The sequence below is a fragment of the Xiphophorus maculatus genome, chromosome 13 (genome assembly GCF_002775205.1).
Source record: "Xiphophorus maculatus strain JP 163 A chromosome 13, X_maculatus-5.0-male, whole genome shotgun sequence".
NCBI lineage: Eukaryota > Metazoa > Chordata > Actinopteri > Cyprinodontiformes > Poeciliidae > Xiphophorus > Xiphophorus maculatus.
The window spans coordinates 16028861-16054195 of NC_036455.1; the positions used below are offsets into that span (position 1 = coordinate 16028861).

General features: G+C 39.1%; 1 protein-coding gene across 3 annotated transcripts; it reads left to right on the top strand.

Moving 5' to 3' along the window:
* The first annotated feature begins 649 nt into the window (after nucleotides 1-649).
* LOC102227363 (KH domain-containing, RNA-binding, signal transduction-associated protein 1-like) lies at nucleotides 650-23541 on the top strand. Of its 3 annotated transcripts, none has more exons than XM_023344819.1 (12): nucleotides 650-998; nucleotides 4748-4869; nucleotides 7238-7354; nucleotides 7662-7808; nucleotides 12240-12373; nucleotides 13437-13677; nucleotides 13879-13946; nucleotides 14223-14281; nucleotides 14599-14628; nucleotides 15951-16144; nucleotides 18323-18384; nucleotides 21675-23541. In XM_023344819.1, the coding sequence occupies exons 1-10, from the start codon at nucleotides 905-907 to the stop codon at nucleotides 16055-16057; spliced, it is 1119 nt and encodes a 372-aa protein (XP_023200587.1). In that variant the 5' UTR covers nucleotides 650-904; the 3' UTR covers nucleotides 16058-16144; nucleotides 18323-18384; nucleotides 21675-23541. The 3 variants fall into 3 exon arrangements, with proteins under 3 accessions (XP_023200587.1, XP_023200586.1, XP_014328131.2); XM_023344818.1 differs by having other exon boundaries at nucleotides 15951-17846; nucleotides 21675-22734; XM_014472645.2 differs by lacking the exon at nucleotides 14599-14628 and having other exon boundaries at nucleotides 15951-17846; nucleotides 21675-22734.
* Nucleotides 23542-25335: the final 1794 nt, after the last annotated feature.

Sequence of the window (25335 nt, forward strand, 5' to 3'; positions counted from 1 at the left end):
AATTAGGTTGTTTGGAAAACAACAACAAATAAATGTTAAACATTTTTTGTTGTGCCAAAGTTTGGAAGTTTTACCAAAGCAAAATACCTAAATATAATTGCAAAAAATGTAATTTGTTTTTTGGTGTGACAGCTGTTTTCTTAAGTCAGATCAATCATATATGAAGCTACTGAAGGAGCCGATCTATTTAAAAGGTAGATGCTTCTCTGTAGAATATAAAAAAAATATTCCTTACCCCTACATGCTGATACACAGCTTTTTAATTCTATGCCACAGAATGACTGTAGTCCTTTACAGTCACTATAGCCAATATTATTAACCAGTTAATTGGTCTGTTTATTTTTCTATGAAGCATTTTGAATAACCCAGTGAAAAGTGTTACACAGATAATCTTCCCTACCTCCATGATTGTGGCCACCCGTACAAAACTTTATGGAGGCGCCCCTATTGGCCACTTATATATACAGAATTATTATGCAGCTTTTCATGATTCATTTCTCTCTGAATCAAGTGTTTGTAGATTTTACCGCCTTAAGACAGTTTTCATATTCAACTTTCTTGTAATCCAGTGAACGCGCGGTAGGCGGTGTCAGACCAGAGAACCACGTCCCTCTGAGCTCACTTCCGCTTTTTGGAGTCGTATACCCTTCACTGCTTTTGTTCTCCCATTTCCAACGAGTCCGCACTTCCGAGAAGAGGTTGGTCAGCCTGCGAAGGGAACCAATACGAGGCAAAGCGCGGAGCCGTCCGACTGTAAGCCACATGCGAAGCCCCGTCTACTCTTGGGATACTCGGCACGACATAACAACATAAACGGACTACTTTTTTGTCTTCTTGTTGGAGTTTTCCCCACGCTTTTTCATCTTCCACGATCCACACCGACTGCCTCTGCGAACTCAACAAGATGGAGAACGACGATAAATATCTCCCCGAACTGCTGGCGGAGAAGGACAGCTTGGACTCGTCATTTACGCACGCTATGAAACTTTTAAGCGCAGGTAGACAACTACTAATTTGTGTTTTATCGTGTGCTTTGACTAGCAGCGCGAGGGAGCAGAGGAACACAGTTGCACTCTTGTAGCGCAGTGTGCTTTGGCACAAGACCTAGAATGCCCCCCCAAAACTGCAGCGCTAACACGGAGGGCTCCTGTAGCTCTGTGGTGAAGATAAATGGCGGTTAATGACTTATGACTCAAACAGAAAATAACCTAAACCTCGGGCAGCGTCGCACACTTCCATGTAGTCAAGCTGAAGGATTTCCGTTTCCCCCTCGCGCAGCTGCGACATGTAGTTACTGATGTCGGTCACACAGTGGAGGCTCGTGCTGAGTTTAAACTTGCAAACTTTAATGGCTCCCAGACAAACCGTCCTTTGTCTTCGTCGTTGTGTTTCTGTTGGTTTCACTACGTGTCTGCCAGCTTTGTTGAACAGCAGAGTACAGATACAAGTCAAGTATCCAGGACACCGCTAACCCCAACATCTGAAAGCCGAGATTCGGCCCTCTGTTAAGGTGTAAATGAGCTCGAGGTCCCGGTGTGAGCCGCCGTTCTGTACAGAGACGGCAGCCATGGCGGATCTGGGACTGCTGTTCTAGTTCCTGCGTTGTGGAAACACCCCCCTCTGCCCATTTTAGTTCTTCACTTTGGTCTCTATGTAACTTAATTTTGTTGTGGTATTTAAAAAATATATATATATATATTTTAATGTTTGAACTTCTGTTCAAGTGAAGAAAATGAACTCTTAATACCCTAACATAACGTAGTACATTGAAATTATTATATAATATGATGAAGTTCTGCAGGGTCATAGCAGTGACGCTATTAAAAATAAAAATTAATTTTAATAGAGATGCACTGGTTGCATTTTCTATTAATTGGATCACGCAAACTTTGACACTGAATGTTTTTTGGGTTTTTTTGCATGTTCTTTGATAGAGGCAGTTCGAATCAAATAAAACATATTTTTGCATAAAGCCATATATATTCCCCATTATGTTTCTTTGGACTACTTTTGTTTTCCACCTTACTTTTTTGGGTGCTAAATTGATCTGTGCCAGATGGAGTATTTAGTTCATATTTTCTCTAATTTACTTGTAGTTAACTTTAAGTAAATGTGATTATGATGCATATAAATGTGAGCAGTGTTTTTGCTAAGGGCTGTTTTCTGTCAGTCAGTTGTTAGGATTTCAAGCCAAGTTTCAGTCAGCCCAAACAGGGAGCGGAACTAAATGAATAGATTGTAGGAAAGTCTTTAGATAACATACAAACAAGCACTTATCTCTTATGATTTGTTAAAGTAGTTATTGCAAAATAAACTAATAAGGAATGATTTCACTACACACTCACAAAGTGGCTTGTGGGAATGAAGGGGTGAATTGTCCTGTTGCAGTACCTCACTTATTTTGACTAAACATCACTTTAATATGCTCACTACTGATGGTTTTACAAGTGACCATAAAAGTGGTAGGACACAGGAAAAATGATATGAAGAAGTTTTGAATTTGTCACAAATGTAAGAAATAATGGGATTATCCTTATTGTATCCAAGTGAAGATCCCAAAGAGAGACTATCAATAAAACGAAGATGTTTATTAAAGTACATTCTGTTAATTAAGGAATCTTGAGACAGAAATCTGGTCATGTTGTTTGATAAGTCTGGGGAAAAAGTAAAATCTAGAACCCTAAATATTTAAAGTGGTCTTTAAATATTCGACCCAATGATGGAACAATTGGCTTATTCCAGCTGATAATTAGTGTCTCTTCAAGAAATACAATATTTTTCACTATTTATTTGGCAAATTTCACTTTTATGTCAATGGCCAGTTAACTGGTGCACCACAACTTTTTTTACTTTTGAACTTTTAACGTTTCTGTCCGATCACGTTCTTTACAACAGCCTGGACTGCCGTTTCCAATTTTGGCGGATAGGGATTATTTTTGTCTGAAAAGTGCTAAATATAGCGACAAAGTTGCTAAATTGGCAACAGTGGGATGGGCATAGATGGGATATGATTTAGATGGGACGCTTTTGTCCAATGACATTGGAAAGGAAAAATATCCAGCCTTCTTGTCTGTACTGGGAAAAGTGACACCGGTGGGTGCCAGGCATTGGATGGGGTTTTGAGGTACTTTTTGTTCTTGCCGTGTTGCAGGTAAGTCTGTCACAATAAGCATTAAGTCAATTAAGGGAACGATAAATTAGAATGAGTGCAATCATTTGAACAACAGTCGTTAAAGAGATGCTCCCTGTAATATTGCTGAAAAGACACTGGCAAAAGTGGCAGGTAGTGCACTGGCAAAAGTGCCTTTGCCAGTGCAAAAATTGAATTAAAATGCAATTTTTCTAACAGTGACTTCATAATCCATTTTAATTAATGTTTTTTATGTTGGATATTTGAAATTATTTAGAGTGTTATCTTAAAAAATGTTGTTTTAAAAGAAATCCTTATATAGGTAGACATATTGCATTGGTTTACCTTTCAGCTAAAGTTGTTTTGGTGACGAGACTAGTTGCAGGAAAGAGGGTCAAGAAAGGAAAGTAAGCAAGTTGTGATTTACTTTTGAGTTTTTATCAAATCTTACTTTTTAAATATTTACCTTAGTTCCTTTAAAACTGGGATGAGGGGTCCATAAAGTATTTAAACAGCTTTAAGTGTTTGTTTTTAATTATTTCACCACGCCAGCAGACCAAAAGCCATTTTCAGAGAAAAGTATCGTTTCTCTACATTGAAGAGTCTGTAGAAATACTCTAATGCTTTTAAAATTTTGCTTACCCACAGCTAAAATTATGAATTGATCTATAAAATTAACAAATGGATCTGGAACAATATATTGATCTGCAATATGAGTTTGTGCAAGGACTGGTTGGGTGCAATATTTTGTTGGTGGTATTTAAGTCAGAAATGCGTATCATATCACTTGGAAGAACTTTCACTGTCTTTCATGCAAACATCCTAATGCACCATAGCAACCACATCAAAAGACAGAGTGTACATCCGCCTATTTGTAGAACTTCAAATTATTTGTGGAAAATTTACCTATTTGTGGATTTTTCTCTAAAACATTCAAAAGAAAAATGCTTCTGTGGGACCTGAAATACCCAATCAATGCTATTGGCTGGTGTTCACGTAGCAGCCAATCCAGGAGCACCATTTGCCTATCCTTGTTGCTGATTGGCTGTAGCCCCAAGAGTGGTGATGAGGAAGACTATAGATGTTAGCTTCTGTGGTAGTGCTAAGACGGTTTCCACTGTGCTTATTAATGCATATTAAGTTCTATTCAGTGTTTGAACTATTAAAATAGTCAGTTATTAATTTTTAAAGGGTGTCTGAAGCATTTGCTGATTTTAGCTATTTGCAAGCGGTTTTGGTCCCTGAACCATGCAAATGCAGGGGCTTCACTGTAATGAGAACAATGTGGGTTGTCATGACAACGTTAAACAATAAAATAACGATTGCATGTTTCTTATTCGATAAGCGTCAGCAAATTAACCCAGGATTTTGTTTCTTTATTAAAACAAGGCTGAATATTGCAAAATCCCCCAGTAGTGTTTTTATTTTTGAATATGCCCTTCATTTCTCACACATTTCTAGACCAAAGTTTGTAAAACTGTCAACTATCTGGTTCAAGTTTGATCTTTCAACTGTTTTGTGGCTCTTTTATATATTTTTTTCTTCTATGTCCATAATTCTCTCTCGATACAAACGATACGGTTTGGTTGCATAAAAAAGTTTTCCTCCCCTCTCCAGAAATCGATAGAGTGCAGAAAGGAGAGCCGAAGAAGGAGACAGAGACCTACCTGGACCTTTTCACAACAAAGAACATCAAGCTCAAGGAGCGAGTGCTCATACCTGTCAAACAGTACCCAAAGGTGAGACGCTTTGCTCTTGAACTGCCTTCAAATGATTTTACCAGCTGACCACCGTGGCTTTGTATGTTTCAATTTCACAAAGTCAAGTGTTACTCAGTAGCTTCCCAGTTTGGTGCAGACCTCTGCTTTCTAAACTCCTGACTATAACCGCAAACAACAAATGGACCAAAAGGTTAATTTTGATTCCCTCCATGTTCAGATCTTGCTATTCCTTTAAAGTTGAGCCTTGCATGTGGATTAGTCTATATCAGTTCAGTGGGTGTGTTTAAACTGTTGCACTCAGAATAAGAGGCTCATAAGAGTAGCATCTCCCCTCTAAAGATACAGAAACTCCTCAGCAGTTGTGAAATTTTTAATTGTGGAGAAGCCTGTCTCAATAAGCAATTAATTGTTGCCCTTAAAAGTTTTTTTTAAGGGCAGTTTTAATTATGATGTTCAGACATCATAATTATGGTTTTGGTTGTAAGAGGGATTTTTATTTTCATTTTATTGTTTTTTGTTTAGTTGTGTGTTTTGACTATTTTAAATGTCTTAAGTGTTAAGTTTTTACAAAATTAAAGTATGTTCATATTTGAGGGCAAACTTTCGTTATTGTGCCATTAACAATGTATTGCATGAAAACAATGTCAATACAACAATAATATCGTTTATTGCAATACTTACTGGGACAATTTATCATCCAGCAAAAGTTATCATAAAAACCCTACTTGTGGACAAAAAAAATTTTCTGATGTAGTTTTAAGCACTAAAAGTAAATATTTTTTAACATTGGATAGAACTAATTTCTTAATGCATATATATATATATATATATATATATATATATATATATATATATTTCTTAATGCATATATATATATATATATATATATATATATATATATATATATATATATATATATATATATGCATTAAGAAATTATATGCATGATTGAAATTTTATGCATTATTTATATGCATTATTATATAGAAATTATATGCATTAAAAAATTAATGCATATATATATATGCATTAAGAAATTTACTGTTGGCCAGAATTGGATGAGAACTCTTTACATTAATAGAAGTACTGAAGAATGACTTCAAGGTCGCCATTGTTTTGTATTCATAAGATGGTTAAATAAGGTCAGACAGTTTTTATTTTTTTAAGAAACTGAATGAATAGATGTCTCAAATTTTCTAAAGAAATCAAACTGAACAAGAGCTGATCTTTAGAGGAAGTAACAGGAAGGCTGAACATATTACAGGAAAGCTGCTCTATTTATTTCTTTGAGCTTTCAGTGTTAACCTTTTGAAAATCTGAGATCAGCTCAGTATCTATATCCTCCAGAGAAAACAGACCGATTCAGTAATATTATGAGATGCTAAGGATGGTTTAAATGTTGGCTGTACTGATTTTGTTTCAGAAATGTTAGTAATATCGCTATTAGTCTTAACCCTTAAACAGAATGGCGGAAACATTTAGGGCCTCAACTAAATTATTTTAGTAATCAAATTATTATAACGATTGTTTTTCTGGTGATTGATTATTCAGATGATTAGTTGGGGTGAAAAATGGGTGCATTCTGCAGATTTTGCTTATTGGGAGTGGTTTTTATGTAATTCAAACCATGTGAAGCTAAAACTGCGCCTCTTAAGAACAGAGTAAAGCTTACAAACATTTTTGTTTAAATGAAAAATGTATGTATTTTTGTACAGCTTTGGCTTAATTTCTGTTCTGACTGCTTCATCAAAGTTTCCTTGTTTTGGTCTTTATACTCTAAATAACGATTAATCGACTTCTAATTTAGTTGACGATTATTCAAATAATCGACTCATCACATTTAATCCGATTAATTGTTTCAGCCCTAGAAACATTATTATTGTCCTTATTTGTTCCATTGAATGTTGGATCAACATGAAGCCTGAGCGTGTCTTGTGTGGGCGTGACGGCCGTCTGATCTTCCAGACATGGTTCGATTCGGTACATAATGTACCACTGTTGAAGATGATGGAGCTCATTTGCCAAAACTGCTTCAGAAATCAAAGCAGAGACTGCTCCCTTTTTAAAAGCTGCTTTAAAAAATAAAAAAAAATCTGTTACCTCTAAGCACGGTGGTGGATGACAGCTAATTGTAATCCATGGTCATGACTCGGTTCAGACCAAGATTGCAGCTTTTGATCAGGAGGAGAGTCTGGCTCGGTGCATGGATGATAGCAGCTGACATCGCTCCAGCCCTCAGGGGATCATATCGACTCTGTCTGCAGTGTGTGTGTGTCTTAGCAGAGAGCCCCCTGACAGTGATTGCTCCCTCAATCTCTTGGTATTTAACTGGGGCCCTCACTTTGATTGTCAGGCTAATTTTGCTCCGCTTTGTTGTTCTGTTTAGTTCAATTTTGTGGGGAAGATCCTGGGACCGCAGGGCAACACGATCAAGCGTCTGCAGGAGGAGACCGGCGCCAAGATCTCTGTGCTGGGCAAGGGTTCCATGAGAGACAAAGCCAAGGTACGCCACACATTTGTAGCCGACATGGCAAAACATCTGGATTTCCCACGAGGAGAAGGCCAGATGTTGCTAATCTGCAGGAAGTCCAAATGTAAGGCCGAGGAAAGGAGAACGCTGCACATCTGGCTTAGGATACCTTTCCACTTCGGTGTGATTATTGGGCTCTGTAAAAGCAGCAATATCACACCCCTTCTCCTGCCCCCGAGGTGGATGAAACGTGATAACGGCTTGCATAATTCATGTAATATTTGAGTAAGGCTGCGCCCCCTCTGGCTCGCTGACACTGCTCTGATGTTGCTCGTCTCAGGAGGAGGAACTGAGGAAAGGCGGCGAGCCCAAGTACGCCCACCTGTCCATGGAGCTGCACGTCTTCATTGAGGTGTTCGCCCCCGTGCCGGACGCTTACCTGCGCATGGCGCACGCCATGGAGGAGGTCAAGAAGTTCCTGTTTCCTGTAAGTTTCTCCCTCCCAAACTACAAGCGTTCCATTATCTGGTCCTCTGACTTTTTACTTTTGTTCTTTGTGAGATTATTATTATTATTATTGGTATTTATTTATTTATTTTTCTTGTCTTTGTAGACTTAGATTGACTTTATTGTCATTTTGCATGCACAGGGTGTATACAGAACGAAATTTCGTTGCATACGGCTCAGGACAATGTTTTGAGCTTTCAATGTTGTGAGGTTACTCCAGAATAAAATAAAATACAGTATAGAATATGAATATAAATATAAATATAGAATATAAAGTGCAGGAATGACAGTAAAATATAAGTTATTTAGCTCTGTACATGTGCAAGGTATAAAGTGGAGACCAGATTTTAAGTGCAGTCCAGTTAAGAGTTCAGCAGTCTGATGGCAAGTGGGAAAAAGCTGTTTCGGAACCTGGTGGACCTGCACCGGATGCTGCGGAACCTCTTTCCAGAGGGCAGCAGGGAGAACAGTCCATGGTGGGGGTTTGAGGGGTCACTGATGATGTTTCGGCCTCGGGACACGCAGCGATGTCCAACTAAACCTAAAATTTGAAATGTATTTTTATACCTTTGTAAATGTCTAAGGACTCCAAAACACTTTAAACTACAGTAATACACACATTCCCTGTTGGTGCTGAGCTACATTGTAGCCACATCTGCCCTGTAAGGTTTCCATTCAGTCTGCAATCGGTGATTATAGCACAGTCATTCAGCAGACAGGTGTGTCTCAGGCTGTGATGACTTGGAATAAAAACTGTAAACAGCTGTAAGTATTCCTACTTGTTTTTAAAATAACATTTTGATTACTAAATCCAACTATCTTATCTATTGCTTCTGTTACTTTGAACAAGTTTATTTGTATAACACATTTCATCAGCAAGGCAGTTCAAAGTGCTTAACATCATTAAAAACATCATTCAGTAACAAAATAGCCAATAAATGTTGCATTTTGTCAAATGCTGTCATCAAAATCAAGAAAATGTACATCAAGCATGTTGATTAATGTTAATGTTAGTGCTACTTAAAGGCAGCTTTACGCAGGTGGGTTTTAGTCTTGATTTAAAGGAACTCAGTATTTTGATTGTTTTCCAGTTTTCTGGAAGTTTGTTCCAGATTTGTGGTGCATAGAAGCTGAATGCTGCTTCTCCTTGTTTGGTTCTGGTTCTGGTTCTGGGGATGCACAGCGGAACCAGAACCAGGAGACCTGAGAGGTCTGAAAGGTTGATACAACAGCAGATCTTTAATGTATTGTGGTGCTAAGCTGTTCAGTGATTTATAAACTTAGTTTTTTAAGTCTATTTGAGCTACAGGGAGCCAGTGGAAGGACTTTAAGTCTGGGTTGATGTTCTTTATCTCCCTGCTCCATCTAAAGCAAAATACTTAGATTAAACACCATAAATGTAGCAAGAGATTCCAGTTGTATCTTGCTGGTCCTTGTTGATGTGTCCAAAAATCCCAGAATTTGTCTTTGTAAGGGAAAGTGTAGTAGCTCAAAAACATTTTGGAGGTGTAGAGTTACTGCTTCATTCAGCGGAAGAAAGCCTCTCTTGCTATTTGTGTGGTTTTGACATTAAAGAATTAACCTGTAGATAACCTGTATTAAATAAGCTAGCAATAGTAACCAGCCTGGGCTCATCAATCAACAGGACTGTTTTTTTAATTGCAGCGTATAAAATTAGTTGGTAGAAAATAAGACACAAAAAAAAGATCAAGAAGTCAACATGTCTGACCAGATTGACATTGAAATATGATACATATGACCAAAGTGATTACAGTTTTGAGGTTTTAGAAATTAAGAATCTACTAATGGATACAAAAAATGTTGTGGTTGCAATATAACCAGATGTGATTAACCCACATTTTCCTCACTCTTTGCCACTGTCTCAGTGTCCCTAAGACTCTTAACGAGCTCCAGCATCCTGGCCTCCAAGTCCTGTATGAGTTATGGGCATCAAGCCAAGTTAGTTCATCCAACTGGCTGCAGATAGAATTGCCTTGCAGAGCTTAATTGCGTCACACTTGATAAATAATGGCCTAGCTGTTAATATGCAATTTTTGTTTTTGGACACGATGGTGTTGCTGTTCAATATTTTTGCTCAGCTCTAACACTGCTTCTACTGTGTAAGCTATTTTCTAATCTGCACATCCTTTAAGGTCTTAAACTTGTCTAAAATTAAGGCCTTAAAAATGTTGAATTCATAAAAATCCAGTTGGCATTAAATATGTCAGTCACAGGTCTAAAATGTTGTTGCATGACCATTTAATCTAGAATATTCTATGTAGTTTTTTGTTTTTCTCATGGGCTTTTCTGGCAGTCAAAAGTTTGACTCGCATGCAAACATCTTGATTGCATCCTGTCACTCGAGGCGGTTGAGGCTAGCTGCTAATACAGCCTTGCAAGCTAGCTAGCTAGCTAGCAAGCTTTTTTGGCTTCATCTTGGGCACAAAGTTGGGTTCTTAGTTTTTGTTATGCTTGATTATAATGCAGCAAGAGTCCCCCCAAAACATTCCCTACATCTATAGTTTTTTTCTGTCATAAATTTGATTCAAGGTGGCATTAAGATTGTCTTAAAAGTCTTAAATATGAGTTTCAGAAATCTGCAGGTGTCATGTTTAATCACAGGCCAGAGAAGATTGCAGAATGGCTGGAGGTTTTTATTTCTATTTTTACAGAATATTGCCCCTCCCCCACCTGCTGCCTCTCTGCACTGCCTGTTAATAGGCTGGAAGAAGAGTGTAATTCTTCAGCTGATGGCGAATATTTTCAGTTGCTATAAATGTGAAAAGTCAGCCATTTTTTAAATAATCAGCAGTAGGAATAATTGCTGATTCTCTAGTAGAACTAAAAACAATTGAATTATATACGTTTTCTTTTTATAATATGAAAATAATTCATATTATATTGCATATTACATAATCATACAGTGAGAATCCCATATTGGTCCCTGCCACATACCAATATGGCTGCTCAGTACATTAGTGTTAAATTATTTTTTATTTCTCTAAAAGCTAAAAATGGTAAGTTTTTTTTTTCTTTTCAAAATGTGTTTTTATTCAGATTCCACCTCATCTTTTCTGATCGCTGGAATCTGAAAGCTGTTTGCATGCAAACCTGATTCGTACAGGGCTTCAGTGCCTTACCAGGGCGACTTGCTGCATTATAGATGGAAAGAGCTCTAGGTGGGAGCCCAGAAAAGACAGGCTGGGGAAAATGGAGTGGGTGTTTACCTTGAGCAAACACAATCCACGGCACAGTCCAGAAATGTGAAGCAATCGGCTTCAAAGGGAGGAATTGGGGCTGCATTCGGCGTGTCAGCACGGTGCCCGCATGTCTGTCCATCACTGCACGCTCAACAAAGTCCCTGCCTGAAAATGTCCAACTCAGACACACACAGAGCTGACACCAGCTTTATTGGTTTCTATCTGCTACACTCGAGCCAGGGAAGGTCTGCATGTCGGGCTTGGCTCTGGATCGTAACAATCCAACGAGGGTGAGTCGGGCTGACGGGCACCCTGCACAATAAGGCCTTATTGTGCAGGGTGCCACAACAGACTCGTTCTGAAGAAAACCAAGATGAATAAGTGAGAGAACTAGTTGCAGCGTTAGTATTGCTGTCATGTAAAGAGCTGTCCCCTGCAGCACCTGTCACAACAATTAAAGCCTGTAATCTGTCGGGCTGTCATGTGGAACAAAGCTGGAGTTTGAGAAACGGTTATAGAAAACGTGAGGCTGTGTTGGAGAAAATTTGTCCTTTAGCTCCATTATTTGTGTTCAGGTATTCCGAGGATTTGACATCCTTCTAGCATCTGTGCAGCCTCATATTTTACTGCTGTAAATGCCACAGCAGATCACTGCCGCAGTGTTCCCGTCCACAGCGCTACATGTCTACAGATCCGTCTTTAACAAGGCTGCATTGGGGTTGATGAATGAACACGAATTGATTGGGTCACAGAGAGAGAGAGAAAAAAACCCAGCAGCTCGCATCGCTGGAGTTGCGCTGCTCAGGCACGCCGCTTCACTAATTCAGCCCAACTTATTGTTTTGCAGATAAAATAAGGTGGCTGCTGATGCAGTCACACTAGTCTTGTCAAGGCTGTGTAGAGAGATGAGATTTACATTTTCTGCATGATGGAATGATGGGATGGAGTGTGGATGGAAGCTTTCCAGCCCACCCCACCTCCCTGTTCTTCCTCTCCTTAACAGTCTGAGTCACTGGCACAGAGGCTTTTTTTCCCCCCCACTTGCTCTAAGCTCTTGTATATCCTCTTTTTTTTGCCCTTGTTTTGTTTCAAGTCCCCTTTCTCCCCCCCCCAGCCCCCCTCCTGATTTTTGCAGTCACATTCCAACGTGCGGTACTGATGCGCCTAACGGTTTCTTTCTGTGTTTTTCTGCTGCGTGTGTGTTATTGCAGGATATGATGGATGATATCTGCCAGGGCCAGTTCATGGAGATGAGCTACCTGAACGGGGGCCAGGAGCATGGAGGCAGAGGCCGAGGGGGCATGCCTGTCAGGGGCCGTGGTGTCCCCCCTGCTGGAGCACACAGGTAGAGGGGCAGCCCTGTTTACACACTCATTATAAGGTTCAGGGCATATGTACAGCAGCATTTTCCCTCATCTCTGTAGCTTTATATTGCAACGTTAACATGATAAAGCTATGATTGCTGAGAATGTAATATACTATATATAGTAATATACTCCATTAATTATTTAAAAAAAGCCAATATAAAAGCTAAAATCCACTGAATTGCCAATGTTAGCTTAAATGCTAATTTTACTATAGTGGCTATCAGTAGCATGTTAGCTAGTAAGGAATTTGCTCTCTGTATAAAGCTTTAAACAACTTTATATTGGATATATTGGAAAGGTAACATAAAAAGTTGATTATTGTTATTGTAATATAAGCAGTATATACCGTAATACACACTCACTATAAAAAAACAACATAAAAGCTTTAAATCTAATGTTAGTTTAAATGCTAATTTAAACTAACAGTGGCTAACAACGACTTGCTCCATATATGCTTTAAGCAGATCTATATTGCAACAATAGCATAGTAAAAATGTTGATTATTTTGATTCCAATATACTCTGTTCATGATGCAAAAACAAATTTACTAAAATGCTAATTTTTGTTATAGTAGCTAACAGTAGCAAGTTGGCTAATAATAACTTGCTTCATGTATAGTGCTTTAAACGGCATTCTATTGCAAAGTTAAAATTATGATTGTGATTGCAATATAAAATATAAAAGCTGAAATATGGTAAATGCTAATGTTAGCTTGTATGCTAATTTTACCTTTGGCTAACAGTAGCAAGTTAGCTACTAGTTCCTTCCTCCACCTTTGAAACGCTTCATATTGCAAATTTGATGTGAAGTTACATTTTTGAGTTTAATCTGTATCCTTCTACCCCGACATTTAAAAATCAAAACCATGTGAACAATAATGCTACTTTATATAATGTGCTTTCTCTATGAAGAAAATAAATGAAGTAGTCAGTTTAAAAGGTCCTAAACAGATAACAAAGTGACATGTTGGCTGGATTGAACCGTTGCTCTCCCCTCATGCAGAAAGCCATGCGTGTTCACTCTGCCCTCGTTTCCCTCCAGGGGCAGGGGGATGCCTCCTCACGGTGCTGCGGCCAGAGGAGGTGTGACTCGAGGAGGCCCAGCCAGGGGCGGAGCAGTGAGGGGCGCCCCCGCAGGCCGAGGAGGACCTCCCGCTGCCCCCGCCAGAGGGGCTGTGGCACCACGCGCCAGACCCCCGGCTGGCGGCCCGCCTCAGAGGATGGCTCCGCCCCCTGCTCACCAGCACACAGCCGGTGCCGGCGCAGAGAACTACGACGAATACGTAAGTTATTTCCAATCCTCCAACTCCTAATTTTTTCCAACAGCTGGCTTTAAGTTGATGGCGCGCTAGAGAGCAGTTCTAGATGTGAGCATAAGGGATCGTGTCAGCTTTACTGTCGGGATGTTTTCCAGGGACATCTTGACTCTCAGGATTGGTGAACAAGGCCGTCTTATATCTCTCTCTGTTTCTTCTGGTCTCCAGGGTTACGACGAGAGCTACACAGACACAGCCTACGAGTCTTACGACAGCTATTACAGCCAGCCGCAGGCGTAAGTGAATCAGACGACTCTCTGGTTTTCACCTGCTTTTCCACGTTGGCTCTGCATCACACCGGGAACCATCAGAAGTACAATTTCAGTTCTTCATGTGGAATTTAGGAAGATTCGATTGAGCTCAGATGTTGTCTAATGGAGCACTGAGATTAGAGCTCATTTGTAAAAGACAAATATCATCTCCCTGGTTATTGCAGTCAGCAGCTAGTGATGTTATGCAGAGATGAAAATTTCATTTCTCAACTGTTTCATTTCTCTTTTTGCAACTACCAGAGAACCAGAGTATTACGACTACGGACACGGAGAGACGACCGAGTCGTACGAGTCATATGGTAAGAGCCGACTTCTATGAGCTGAGTTTGCTTTAGTCATTTAGTTCCAGTGAAAAAATCTAAGCTGGTGCAGAGCCTTGGTATAAACCTGAATGTAATTTATTTGGAATTTATGTAATAGACCATAACAGTAGTGCTAGTAGTGTAGAAAGAAAATCCTCAGTTTTGTTTTTAAGAAATGGAAATCTGAAATGTGGCATACTAGAATGCAGATCCTAAATCATGTTAATGTTTGATTTCTGCCACACAAAGAGTTTAATGTTGGTCTCATGTGAACACTGCAGCTTCTAACTCTAGTTCACTTTGTATCTGGATAGAACATGAGGAAATGTGGCAAAGCCCCTGGGGTATGAAACCTTTTACAAAATGCTATGTATGTGGGTGACTTGTTGTTTGGATTATGGTGAATAACGTCTGGTGTCAGGTTGAAATTCTGTGTCTATTTTTCTTGACTGTATTAGTATAAAAGAAGAAACTGTCCATCAATCCATTTGTCTTTTCCTGGATTCCTTGCCATCCTCCCAGTTAATGTTTGAATACTTAACTTTGAAAAATTGCCCATTATATCAAAAATCTTCCATAACTTCCTTCTGAACTTTACCTAAAATTCTTGTGGGACAAATTTGATGCTGTAAATCTTGACTTGGTGGTGGGTTTTTTTCTGTTCTGACCCTTCTCAACTTGGCTCCACTCCACCCAGTTCAGGTGGTTTTTCATTACTGTTGACCACCCAGCAGCTTTGGTCAGTGAGGTTGTTGTTGTGGGTGACCACCAGAATCTGAAAAGTAGCGCAATGACAAACGCAACACAACGGTTGACATGGACTGTGTATGGTTCATTCTTTTTTCTTTTTTTCCCAAACTGAAACATGACAAAAACAAATTGGGTAGTACTTTTTTTTTTCTTAAGCTAAATTAATGCACATATTACAAAAAAGACTACCCTTTATGTATATTTAAATAGTTCAAGCTAAGACATGCTTTAGGTTTTGTTAGTGCATCTTTTGGAACTGGAAATTATGGCACAAACTCTGGGCGCATTACATATTCACTTAGCACTTTAGAAACGGCCCAAGACTCACCACTGATATGTGTGTCTTATTTAGAGACTTTGTTGTTGAGTCTTTGAGATCTGATGATCTTACCATGAACAAACTCTTCTTCTCTCTTGTGCCATTTCCGAGATCACTACATATTAAAACAGCATAGCTGGATTTAGATAGCTGAACTATGGATGGACATTTTTTCATTTGGGTTTTAAAAACAGAAAAGAAACTAAACAAAACTCTCGTTTCCTTTTTGCGATTTTGTTTTGAAATGGAAAACCCCAATAACGAACCATGCACAGGTTATGAATGTCGTGTGTTCTGCTCAGTCTGCTGAAAAACTCCAGATCTGCTCAGTAGTTTTTGGAAATTGTTTGGGAATCACTCACTGGTTGCTTCACCCAGAGTGACTCCACCCACTACCAACCACTGATCAATAGTCTTCTGATGCTTTATGGCCAACTCTTCACTCTTGGATTCCTAATAAGTAACTGTTACCATGTAGCCGTTGCTAGCAGAAACCCCTTGTAGCCGTGTAGAGTGGAGCCACGCCCGTGTTAAAGGGCCATTTGTGTGCTTGAACCATTTGATATTGACTTTATTTTCCATCTACTTCCTGTCCAGCCCAGGACGACTGGAACGGCACCCAGCGGACGGCTCCAGGGAAAGCGCCTCCCGCCTCTAGAGGCGGCAGCACGGCTTACCGGGAGCACCCCTACCGACAGTACTGAAGTGAAACGGACCCTCTCCACCCTTAGTGTTGCCCCGATAAATCGCCCGTTACCACGGCAGCTCTCGCTTTAACAAGCCTGACAAAAGTAATTGTCCGTTTGTCTTTGGGTTGGTATTTTTATTTTTGTTTTTGTTTTTTTGTTTTTGGTTTCCCCTTTTCACTGGACTTCTACCCGACAGAGCCAATTGGGAACTGGAAATTGGAACTGTTTTTTCCAGATTTGACCACAAACGCCACCCCATCCCCTACTCTCCACCCTCTTTTTGTCATACTTCCTGTCCAGCCAACCAAAGTGGCTTTCCGATTGGTCAGAGAGGATTCGTGGGCACCTTGTGAAACTTCCATTTTGATTATTTTCTTCTTTTTCCCCCCATTCCTGCTGTATATTTTTTCTCCCCCCCTCTTTGGCTTTTTTGCATTGTTTCTGTTTCTCAATGTTTGGGAATGGTTAGTTCTGGTAGAATTAGTGGCTCAAGAACTAATTGTCTAAAGAATCAGTTTTAATTGTTTTAAATATAAAGCACCTGTTAAGGGTCAGTTGCAGATTCCCACTTAGGCTACATTTCAAAATTCTGTTAATATAGCCCATTATTAAATGACCTTTTAACCCTTTCTTTCTTTTTAAATCCTGTAATATCTAAACCAATACCAAAAAAAATATATCCTAAATTAAGTTTAAGGCTAAAGCAAAGTTAATGGAATCGGTGCAATTCATTCTCTATAATGGTTTGTTTTTAAATAGTTCTAAAACAATTGTTCAATTAGCCTTAGGCAGCAATATTTGTTATTGTGCGTAGAGTTTTGAAATATAGCCCTAATAGACACTGTTGAGATGGACTGTCCTCATATCCTCATTTTTTTTAATCTAAAAAAGAAAAATAAAATAATTATTTTTAATGAGAATCTGGCTGGTAAATTATAATTTAAACACAGTTCAGGTCTTCATTGTGATTTGACTCTATACAAACTGCATGCACAAAGTCCAAAAAAAAAGAAAGAAAAAAAAGAAGGATTGGGACAAAAATCTCCACATGGGTCTTCTCTTCCTGTAGAGAAGGGATCCTGCAGCTCAATCCGAACTCTTGTACATATTTTAAAAATATCCTAATTGTACTTACTCTGCCACTAGTATCTGTACCCTCTCCATTAAAAATGCATTATGCTCCATGTGTAAGCTTGGCTAAATAGGTTACTAAATCTGTCCAAAAGATGTTTTTTGCAGCAGTTTGTCAATAAAGCTTAGTTTTTTGTTTTTTATGAAACCTTAACTGGCTTTATTTGTCTCCTGTCCTGTTAAAAAAAATCAACAACATGGTTTTAAACGAGCAATCAGATGTAGCTGGTTTTCCCCTTTTGTTTCCTTCTTCAAAAGCGCTTTTTAAATCTAAATGAATGTATTGACGTCTGGAGGCTTTAACCGTACTAAATGATGTCTTGACTGATTATCAAAAGAGCACAACTTATTCTCTCTCTCTCTTTCTATACTTTTTAAAAAGGAGCCAGAGGTAAGACCTCTAAAATAACCTGGATAGCTTCCTAATGTGTATAGAGTTCTAAAGCATTGAATGCCTGGGTATGTATAAGACTTTTTCAATCCTTATACCTGTGGTCGTAATCGTCAATGAGAATTTGCTTTTATAGCCGCTTGAAAATTAACTGAATTCAAACCACCATTCAGGTCTAGGCCTCGTTGTCATGAACGATGCTGGCGCGATGGCTACTTTAGTAGAGAGTAATGGCAGTGCAATGGAGAGGATGCTTATAACCTAGACAACTCCACTGTAAAGGTAACCTAACCCTAAATGTTTAATTATTAATTTCTTAGTATGTTTTATCCTTTGACATAAACCTTTTGACATAAAAAAAATTCTTACAATCATGAGTACAAAAAAAAAATTCAGTTCAAAAGTAAAGAGGAGAAAAAAAGTAACTTCCAACATTATACACTTTTTTTAATGGACAAAAATAATTTGTTTTGTTTTTTTTCTATCAAAATATGTCAGGGTAGTGTTAAAAGTGAACAGAGCCAAATCTGTGTCCAGATCTTCTGCCGTTTACTTTTTCTTTTGCTGTGTAAAGGTTGTTTACTGTAGGGTTTTTTGACAATGTTTCACCTGTAGAGTTAACTTTAACAAAAAAAAAAAAGAAGTGAGTTGCATGATTTTACTTTTTCCTGTAGACATTGCATGATATGTTTCAAGTTTTTATTTCTCTCCCAGCGTTTTTAGACGAGGTACTGATTAGCGCTTTGTCCTTCCTTCAGGGACGGCTGCTGGTCATTGAGCATCCATAGAGACGGTCTGCTGGAGACCAAAGAGCCCTCAGGTTAGTCTGCTGCTGCATGCTGTCTGTAAAAAAAAAATATATATATATATATATACGTATTTGTATATGCATGTTTTTTTAAATGTATCAATAGCGTAAAGATGGAAGTTTTTATTGAAATGAGCAAAATAGTCAGATGTTTGTAAGTATAGGGACATGTAAATCATAACGAAACAAATGTTTGTTGCATTATTATGAGACAGGGCTACAATTTTTAATTTTTATTGTGTAGATTTTCTCTTTTTTTTGTAGTTTTTGCTCTGCATTCATTCATTCAACCTTTATTTAACCAGGATTAAACGACTTAACATCAAATGTCTGTTGTACAAGAGTGTCCCGAGAATGATTAATTTTAAACACGGAGTTACAAAAATGCCCACAATATCATTAGCATCATTCAGAAAAGAAGAATAGGTCATTGGTCACGTTCTCCTGCTGTTAGAGTAAAGTGTACTTTTGAGCAAACGTAGCTGAAAAGATGTGACTATATGTACTACAAATCTAAAGTAAATATAGATAAACTAGAAACCCTTTTTCTCATTTGAATAAAATTAACACCATATCATTTGGAGTATGTGAAATGTCCCATGGGCCACTGTTCAGTTTTAGCTGTTTTAGCACATGCTAGCATGCTAGGCCTCATCATTTCCACTAGTCCCACTCAAGAAATTGGCTGCCATGCAAATATATTCACAGGCCTTCAGATTTATTTATACCACTTTGTCACACAACCACAAACTTCAATTTATTTTGGGGGGGATTTTACATGGCAGTCAAATAAAACATTAAGTGAAATGATGCATGTTTTTTTTATTTTTTTAAAGTAAAAAAAAAGAAGGGATTTTGTGTTCGTCGGTCAACTTTTTTGTGCCATTATACCCCACTTTTTCATGGCAGAAAATAGTAAGACTAACATTTCAGTCAGTTTTTATCTGTGTCTAAAGTTAATGGCAACAATTAGTCAAACTTCTTCACACAGCGAGAATTTTTTTTTTTACAATAAATGATAAACGATGCAGTAAAGGCATCACCCTCAGTTGAAACATAACAAAATCAGTCATATCTACTATTCATCCCGTGGAGGAACTAGCTTTCTGTTATGTCTCTCACTCAACTAAAATAGCAAATTCATTTTTGAAATAGCCTTGTGGATCCAAACCCCATATTTCTGTCGGCCATCTAAAACTCTGAAGCATAATATTTGCAATTTAAGGGTTTAAATAAATCAGAACCGCCAGTGTAGTCCTTTAACATCTCCATTTCCCCTAAAGACTCGCGTAAAAGAGTTTGCTCCCGACGCCCGTGGGCTTTTTAGCCACTGTAACGTTACTCCACATCTCCCATGTTCACAGAATTTCAAAGCTCGGCTGATTCCGATGATTGCCCAGCTTTCTGGAAGCGGCCTTGCTTCTGACAGTGGTTGTGAATCGGTGTGTGGCCGGGGCGCTCTCCTCCCCTCAGCCAGCCTGAGCGAGGCGGGGGCAGCATGACGCCGGCGTCACCATGGCATGAGGGGAGGTGACTAATGAGAGGAGTGGGAGACGTAGGCTCGCCGACACAAGGAAAACGGAGCAACGGGGGGACTCAGAGTCCAGAAAGGGAATGGGATTTCTTATGATGTCCAGACTGGACCTTGAACGGAGCGTAAAGATGAGACAACGGCAGCAATGTTCACAGTTTGATTTGTTATTGAATGCCTTTGTTTTTTTTTTTGTTTAAGGGTATATGGAATTGTTTTTACAGTGTTTGCTTTTGGGCTTGTAACTCAGGAATGCTATGATTTCTGTCAAAAATGACTGATATGAGAAATATGGCAGAAAAAAAAAGAAATGAATGCCCTTCACCAGCCTAGCATACTACCAGTTATATTCCACTGCAGCCAGTGGCTCTGTCAAAACATGAAATTGTGTGTGGTGAGGATACTTGACATTTTTTATCTATTCTGCGTTCAGACTTTATCAATTCCATTTCTTTCAACAAAAATCTCACCAGAATATTGTACTTTGCATTAAATCCTAGTAGAAATGAATGGAAGAAGCCTAAAGTCTCACTTTTCTTCTTATAGTTGTTCAATGTCTTACTCATCACGGCATCACAGTAACAAGGCTATTGATACCTTCATCTGAGGATGCAGTCTAAGCACATAAATGTGTTTGTACTTTGTTTCTAACATGTTGAATGGTCCCCTGAAGCTAATGCTAAGTGTAGCATCAGCTACACTTAGAAAAGAAGTTAAACTGTTGACCTACAGTCTGAGAATGACTTGGCTCAGACTACGAGGATAAATAAGTGATATGATATTGATATTAACCAGGCTGCCATTAACTTCCTCAAATATAGAATGGACCGCTGGGTCAGTTCATCTGGCTTTTTTTTATTTTTATTTTTTTAGTGCAACTGTACTTAGAATTTAAGTAGGGATTCACAAACCCACATTCAGTCTTAGCATGACGACGCTCACACTGAGCCCGGTATTGCTTCTGCTGAAGGTTTCTTCCTGTTTAAGGGGAGTTTTTCCTTTACAATAACTGTCTTCATCCAATTGTCATAAGGATTTTGAGCTAACAGGTTATGCAAAATGCAGTTTTGCCCAGAGTAGACACTGCGTATGACTAATAACAGGAAGTGGAGGTTGCAAGCTAGCAAAAAAATACATGCTGGAGGTCCGGATTTTGAACGTTTTCTGAGTTTTGTGCCTTTTGCATGGTGCAGACCCACCAGAATCAACTAGAATCAATTGGAAAATCTAAGACTGGATCAAATTAACTATTTTTTTGTAAAGTGCCTTGAGTTGACGTGTTACATCAACAATAGATGTCTTCCTGTCTGAGAGATGTAGCTCTAAATACTGTTTTAATGGCAAAAAAGCGACTGCTTTGAAAAATAATGAGACTTCAAGGTTAATGTTTTAAGAAAACTATTTGTTAATGAATCATATCAGGTGGGTTAGCCGTCATGCGTTATATATGTCTAACATATAAAACGCATATGTCCTTGATTTACTAGACGTCTGGCGTTTTGCACTCCGTCTGCACATTTACTGTTAATTAAAAAAGTAATGTAGTAATGTAATGTAGTTTATTCAAAGTTCCCAAGACCTGCGTTTAATCACAACTTGCTTAAGAAAAATGTTGCTTAGCTACTGTAGAAAAGCTGTGCAGGTTGGCAGGAAAAACGCCTCTAATTAATGCAGCTTATAAAGAAGTTTTTTTTTTTTTTTCCTACTTGGCATCTCGTACCTCCCATCTCTAAATCGCCTGTTTTTATTTCATTTTTTTCCCCCTTTTCAGCAGAGAAAGTGGAGCAGGTCGCCGTTAAGAAGGTGGTCAGATGAAACTCAGGGGCATCCTGACGGGGAGGGAAGAGCGCAAAGATGGCCGCCGAGTCGGGGCCAAAGGCAGAAGCTGTCCCTCAGAAACACGAAGAACCTTCTGTGAACTGTTGAGTCGTACTGGTGAATTAGTGTAATGATTTTCTTATCTTCGAAGACTTTCGAATGCTTCCGTTCACATTTTCCCTCCTCTGGCGCCTAATGTAGCAGAAAATGAGCGCTCCTTTATATAGAACGCCGTGAAATTGTTTTTAATTTTCATGAACCCCCCTGTATCTGACCTGAAACGCTTTTTTTGGCTTTGACTCAGGCACATAGTCATACTTCGAATACATTTTTTAAAAAATTACTATCATTATTATTAGGGAATCGGTTTTTAAATTTCATGCCTCATCGTTGCAGGAAATGATACTCAACAGTTTGCGACAGGGAGGGCGTGAATCCGGAGATGTCCCACGCCAACGCAGAAGCACGTTTCGCATCCAGACGCTGTCCTGTTCTCAGCACTTTCACATCCAGATCGTTAGAATTCAGTGAGACGCTGAGCCTTCGAGCGGGATGGAAAAGAGGAGGTGGGGAGGGGAAACAAAGACAGTGAACACCGGCATCCTCCTCTCATCCATCCATCCTTCCATCATGTTTCTGTTGATTCGATCTGCCGTTTTCAGCCATTATCACTCATGACATTACAGCAGCCCGTGGTGCCGAGTTACACTCAGAGGTCAAAACTCTACTTTCCCATATTGAAAACAAATTTCCCGGCGCTGATCCGCTGGTCAGAGGCAGCATTAGCTCCTTTCGGCTTATTGGAAAAAGCCTCTGCTGAACGTTAGACATCAGGCCTGGGAGAGAAGAGGGGAAAAAAAAAACATCACTGGAGATGAAACGTCAATGGAGCCATATCCAAAACACACCATTTTTCAGTCTTTATGCGCTATTACGTCTCGAGTAATGATCCCCGCGTCTCCTATAATCTAATGCCAGATAAGTGATGGTGTGGAAGCAGTCTCGTTTGGGAATCGACAAACTGTCAGGAAGCATAAAGGCGGAGAGGAAAGTAAACGTTACCGGGGCGGCGATCGATGAAAGGTAGACTTTTGAATATGAGTCGGGCCGCGGATCCGTCGCTTTTCCTCTCTGCCCACGTCCGACGGGTCGGCGGCGCCTCGCCGAGGGTGGGATGTGTTAAAATGCAGAGCGGACAGCTGGATCGCTTCCCCCTGGCCTTGATGGATTCACACCATCAGAAGAACATCGCATGCTGATGCCTGTTAAATATAAAAAGAAAAGAAAAAAGGTGACAGCGAAGCTCTCTTCCAGACGCAGCAGGACGGGCGGTAATCTGGAGGCAGGAGGGGGGCTTAATGTATGCCCGCCTCATGCCTGGTGTCCTTGATGGTCCAGGGGAACTGCAGGAAAACCTCTGAAGATTTATATGGATAGATTCTATTAATAAATACTGTGTCTGTGTGTGTGCGCACTGTTTACACCAGGTATGGGGAGAAAAGAAATGCTAGTCTCAAAGATACAAGGTGGAGGTCAGCGGCTTTATTAATTGTGAATTGTAATAAATAAAAATGAGGTTAGTTTATTTTCATGTCTTAATGTGCTGCCAAGATCCAAACCTGCAATTTGGGATAGCATTCATATATATTTTTTTTCTTGCATTCCAGCTGCAAATGTCTGTATCTTATGTAATAAACACAAAGTGTAAAACTAAGAAGAATGAAAATTGTATACTTTTACAAATAACTCTCAAAAGTGCTTTGTGTTTGGTAACCCCACTTTACTCTAATGTACCTAAATAAAGGTGCTCTGAAGCAGCTTTCAGGAGTCAAATCATCAATCCAGCTGTTTACTTCAGTCAGAGGCTCTTTGGATTATTTGTGATCCCTCCTCTACAGGAGGAGTATTTTTCAAAGTATTTTTCAGTTTGATTTCAGAGGTTTGTTCGAGAACATCAGAGAACAAATGGAGACCAAGGAGCACAGCACAAAAGTCGGAGAGGAAGTAATGAAGTTTAAAATGTCAGCACAAAGCAAAGGATGCTGGGAGAATTATAGAAAATGATACAGGGTGCAAGAACAGCTGAGAACATTTATAAGAAATTATTTATGGTCAAGTGTAGTAACTTGACCATTGCTCAGATGTGAAGTTTTACCTGTAGGTTTGAAAGATTGACTAATTTTTTTTTTATTGTGAGAATTTTTAACTCGCAATATAAAGCCAAAGGCAAATTTCCATATCTGTGGACAATAAAGATGATTATTATTCATGCAGTAGAATGGCCAAGTCAAAGTCCAGTACTAATCCAAATTATGCTCAATATTCTAAAATTAATGTCCCCAAATTAACCCATCCTTAGTGTAGCGAAGTGGATAAAGGTCTTTTACCTCAAAGACCTTTTGGAGGTAAAACAAGAGATTCCAATAAGGTATGCAACACAGAATACATGCTAATTGGAATGGTCTAGTAAAAGTAAAGACCTAAATCTGACTAAGATGTCACAGTAACGTAAATGACTGATTTTCATTTTGTATTTAAAAAGTGTCAGCCTGAAATAAAAATTTGCTTGATCCCCATTGTTTAGGGTGTAATATTTTACATATGCTAATGTTTTATGCTAGCTCACTCATGTGACCTATTCCTTTTTGAGCTGTTATGTGCAAGGAAATTGTGAAATCAGTACTGCCATATGATAAAACATTTGGGATAAACCTCAAAAACAAACATAAAATTGCAAAGAAAATATACACTAAATTAATATTTAGCAGACGGGGGGCGTCGTAAGTATTGACTCCGATAAATAAAAGATCCGGAAGTATTTCTTGCGCGGCCCGGTGATTGGGGACCAATGCCTTAAGGTATCCAACATTTACAACCATATAGCTGTTCATTGGTAAAACAGGTGGTCTCACTTTTCACTGTGAAGAACTTGGTTCACTTCTATTAATATACATACAAATAGTAGCTTTCCCCAGTAACGTAGTAAACAAAACAATCTGAAATTATCCGGACTGGGGAAAAAAATCAGTTCAAAGGAAATGCTCCTTTTTTGGGGGGCTTGTCAACAGTGGAACCCTACTGAGTCTCTGGGTTGCTAATCAACCTGGAATTGCATTTCCTCTACCACATCTTCACAAGGCATCCAAATTCAAGAACAGATGAGAAGCAAAGTCGCTGGCACCTATCAGTCAATCATATATCAGCCTACAAATTGAGAAAACATGAAACTGTGGTAAACCTTCCCAGAAAGTCTTGGCCTATCAAAATTACTCTAAGAAGGCATTGTTGACTCGTCCAGGACTAGGTCACCAAGTGTTTTGAAAAAAAAAAACGTCCTTAAAAATTATAATGTTTGGGCATAAGCTCAAGCGCGCTTGGGTTATGACAGTCAATAGGTGAAGTGTAAGGAGGCACAAGAAGCAGGACTTTATTATTGTCTCTATTCATGCTTGACTGATAAACAAACCTCCGGCCACTAGGTGGCAGCAGTATTCGAATGAACCAACAGGCTGCCTGTTGAAGCCAGCAGAAAGAGTAGCCTGAACCAGCACAATGGGCTTTTTACACCTGCCGCGCTGACGTCACAACGCTTTGAGTTACCATGACAGCTAGAA

What these genes read in the sequence shown, in the direction of transcription:
- LOC102227363 (XM_023344819.1), top strand. Translation starts at nt 905, where the DNA reads ATGGAGAACGACGATAAATATCTCCCCGAACTGCTGGCGGAGAAGGAC. An exon ending in CAGAGAACTACGACGAATAC is followed by an intron (nt 13,678 to 13,878) that starts GTAAGTTATTTC and finishes TCTGGTCTCCAG; the next exon opens with GGTTACGACGAGAGCTACAC. An exon ending in AATGTGGCAAAGCCCCTGGG is followed by an intron (nt 14,629 to 15,950) that starts GTATGAAACCTT and finishes CTTCCTGTCCAG; the next exon opens with CCCAGGACGACTGGAACGGC.